Below are 2,936 nucleotides of genomic sequence, written 5' to 3' on the forward strand. Positions count from 1 at the left end.
ATTCTCCTGCCTCAGCCTCCTGAGTAGCTGGGATTACAGGCACGCGCCACCATGCCCAGCTAATCCAGCCACAACTCTTAACAGTGTTACAATGGCAGTTAAGTTTCAACATTGGTTTCAGGGGAGACAAACATTCAAACCGTAGCAATCACTACCTAGTACAATACCTAGCACATAGAATATGCTCCGAATAATGCAAAACGAAACAGAGAGGATGAAAAATGAAAATAAAAGAAGGGAGGTAAAAGGAAAGGACCATCAGAACCACTAATGTGCACTCATGTCATGCTTACAGAAGGGGATACTGGTCTAAACGCACTTACACCCTGCACAGCAGTCTGACAGAATTTTATTCCATTTTCAGATGCGTCAGGAATGAATCCTTGGGCAGACTGGAACATTTCTCTGAGCTAAATGTTCAATGTCTAAAGTGAACCTCATAATTCTTTTTCAAGATGGAGTCTCACTCCGTCACCCAGGCTGGAGTGCAGTGGCATAATCTCGGCTCACTGCAACCTCCGCCTCCCGGGTTCAAGTGATTCTCCTGCCTCAGCTTCCCAAGCAGCTGAGACTACAGGTGTGTGCCATCATGCCTGGCTAATGTTTATATTTTTCTAGAGATGGGGTTTCACCGTGTTGGCCAGGTTGGTCTTGAACTCCTGACCTCAGGTGATCTACCCACCTCAGCCTCCCAAAGTGCTGGGATTACAGGCGTGAGCCACGGCACCCGGGCTGGACCTCATAGTTCTAACCTCAGGGCATAATTCAAAGATCTGAAGGATACAGTAGACATAAAAACTTTAGTCAAATAGGCCAGGCACGGTGGCTCAACCCTGTAATCCCAACACTTTGGGAGGCCTAGGCAGGCGGATCACCTGAGGCCAGGAGTTCAAGATCAGCCTGGGCAAAATGGTGAACCCTGTCTCTATTAAAAATACAAAAAAAAAAAAAAAATTAGCCAGGCATGGTGGCACACACCTGTAATCCTAGCTATTCAGGCAGCCGAAACACAAAACCGCTTGAACCCAGGAGGTCGAGGCAGCAGTGAGCCAAGATTTCACCACTGCACTCCAGCCTGGATAATAGCCTGACCCTATCTAGTTGGGGAGTGGGGAGGCTTTAGCCAAATGCCTGGCTTATATGAAGTGATAGCGAGTACTCACTCACTCAACAAATTCTCATTGGGTGTCAAACGCCACACACTGTTCAGGGCCCCAGGAATACAACATGGTTTGGGACAGACAGACAATACCGGAACGGGATGTGAGATTGAGCCCTGTGGACACCTTGGAGGGAACAGCTGGTGAAAGACCCTGAAATGTGCCCAGCATGAGGACCTGCCTCAGGCCCAGGTGGCTTCCCTTCCTGTGTACCCAGGTCCCTAGGACATGGGACAGCCAAACACTTCTTATCACTCACTTGGACTCTTGACTCTGGAACACCAATTTCCTTAGCAAGTTGTTCTCTGCAATCAATCCCAGGGTATGGGTTTTTCATAAATGCCTCGATGAGAGTGCGTAATTGAGAGGTGCTGTAGATGGTCCGACACCGTCTGGCTTCTCTACCTAGGGAAGGCATGAAAAGATTGGTGGGGGGGGGTGGTCAAGGAATATTTCAAGGGTCAGTTCAGATAGTCAAACACAGAATCACACTTGTCACTCTCCATCCCATTTCAATCCCACTGACTCTTCCTGAGAGGATTTTGTCCCAGGTCCATTCCAGGTGGAAGATTCTAGAGGGGACACAGGATGATATGTCTGGGCTTCTGGACTCCCAGCAGAAAGAAAGTAGGCAAGAGACAGGTGCAGTGGCTCATACCTGTAATCCCAGAACTTTGGGAGGCCGAGGCAGGTGGATCACGAGGTCAGGAGTTCAAGACCAGCCTGACCAATATGGTGAAACTCCCATCTCTACTAAAAACACAAAAATTAGCCAGGCACGGTGGTGCATGCCTGTTGTCCCAGCTACTCAGGAGACTGAGGCAGAAGAATCACTTGAATCAGGGAGGTGGAGGTTGCAGTGAGCTGAGATCACACCACTGCACTCCAGCCTGAGTGACAGAGTAAGACTCTGTCTCAAAAAAAAAAAAAAGAAAAAGAAAAAGAAAGTAGACAAGAGAAACACTCAGAAGGTCCAGGAAGAGGGCAGGGGAGAACTTCTAGGGAATGATGAACACTTTGCCTCATAAGACCCTGAAAAGCATGTCATCAGGGAAGAGATATTCTTTTCCCAATCTAAGTATCAGTTGGCCCTAGCATAGAGAAGCTTGGCTGGGAAACAGAAGTGAGAGGGCTATTTACTTTGAAGCTCCATATCAGGTTGGTCTTGCCCATGGCTTTGGCTTGATTCTAAAGTCTTAGGTCCTGGTGTTTTCTGGAATCCGAACCTAGCTCTTCGATTCTGAAACCAAATCTAAGTGAGGAAAAGAAAAGGAGAGAATTATATGTTAATTTCAGCTCCATCACTGCCTGTTCCCAAAGTGAGCAATTCTTATTGGCTACCCCTAAGCCCAGAATTATTACTCATTTCTGTCACATTCTACAAAGTCTTTTCTTTCTTTTTTTTTTTTTTTTTGACATGGAGTCTCACTCTGTGGCCCAGACTGGAGTGTAATGGCACAATCTCGGCTCACTGCAACTTCCACCTTCCGAGTTCAAGCCATTCTCCTGCCTCAGCCTCCCAAGGATTGGGATTATAGGCATGTGACATCAAGCCCGGCTAATTTGTGTATTTTTCATAGAAATGGGGTTTCACCATGTTTGTCTGGCCAGTCTCAAACTCCTGACCTCAGGCTCGGTCCACCCGGCTCGCCTTCCCAAAGCGTTGGGATTACAAGCATGAACTACCGCACCAGGCCCATCTACCAAGTCTTAGGACAGGACTTGGCATTCACACCCAGGGCAACATAGTGTGACAACATTGTCCCTACTAAAAAA

General features: G+C 47.5%; 1 protein-coding gene across 1 annotated transcript in view; it reads right to left on the reverse strand.

Annotated features, from left to right (window-relative positions):
- The window catches only part of DUXA (double homeobox A), a 5,898-nt gene that overhangs the window by 1,903 nt on the left and 1,059 nt on the right, over positions 1-2,936 (reverse strand). Inside the window, exons 2-3 of the mRNA XM_017509570.2 lie at positions 2,301-2,412; positions 1,420-1,565 (exon numbers count right to left, since the gene is read on the reverse strand). Of these exons, the coding sequence (XP_017365059.1) occupies positions 1,420-1,565; positions 2,301-2,412 (258 nt within the window). The remainder of the gene's footprint in view (positions 1-1,419; positions 1,566-2,300; positions 2,413-2,936) is intronic.

Source organism: Cebus imitator, unplaced genomic scaffold (genome assembly GCF_001604975.1).
Source record: "Cebus imitator isolate Cc_AM_T3 unplaced genomic scaffold, Cebus_imitator-1.0 Scaffold417, whole genome shotgun sequence".
NCBI lineage: Eukaryota > Metazoa > Chordata > Mammalia > Primates > Cebidae > Cebus > Cebus imitator.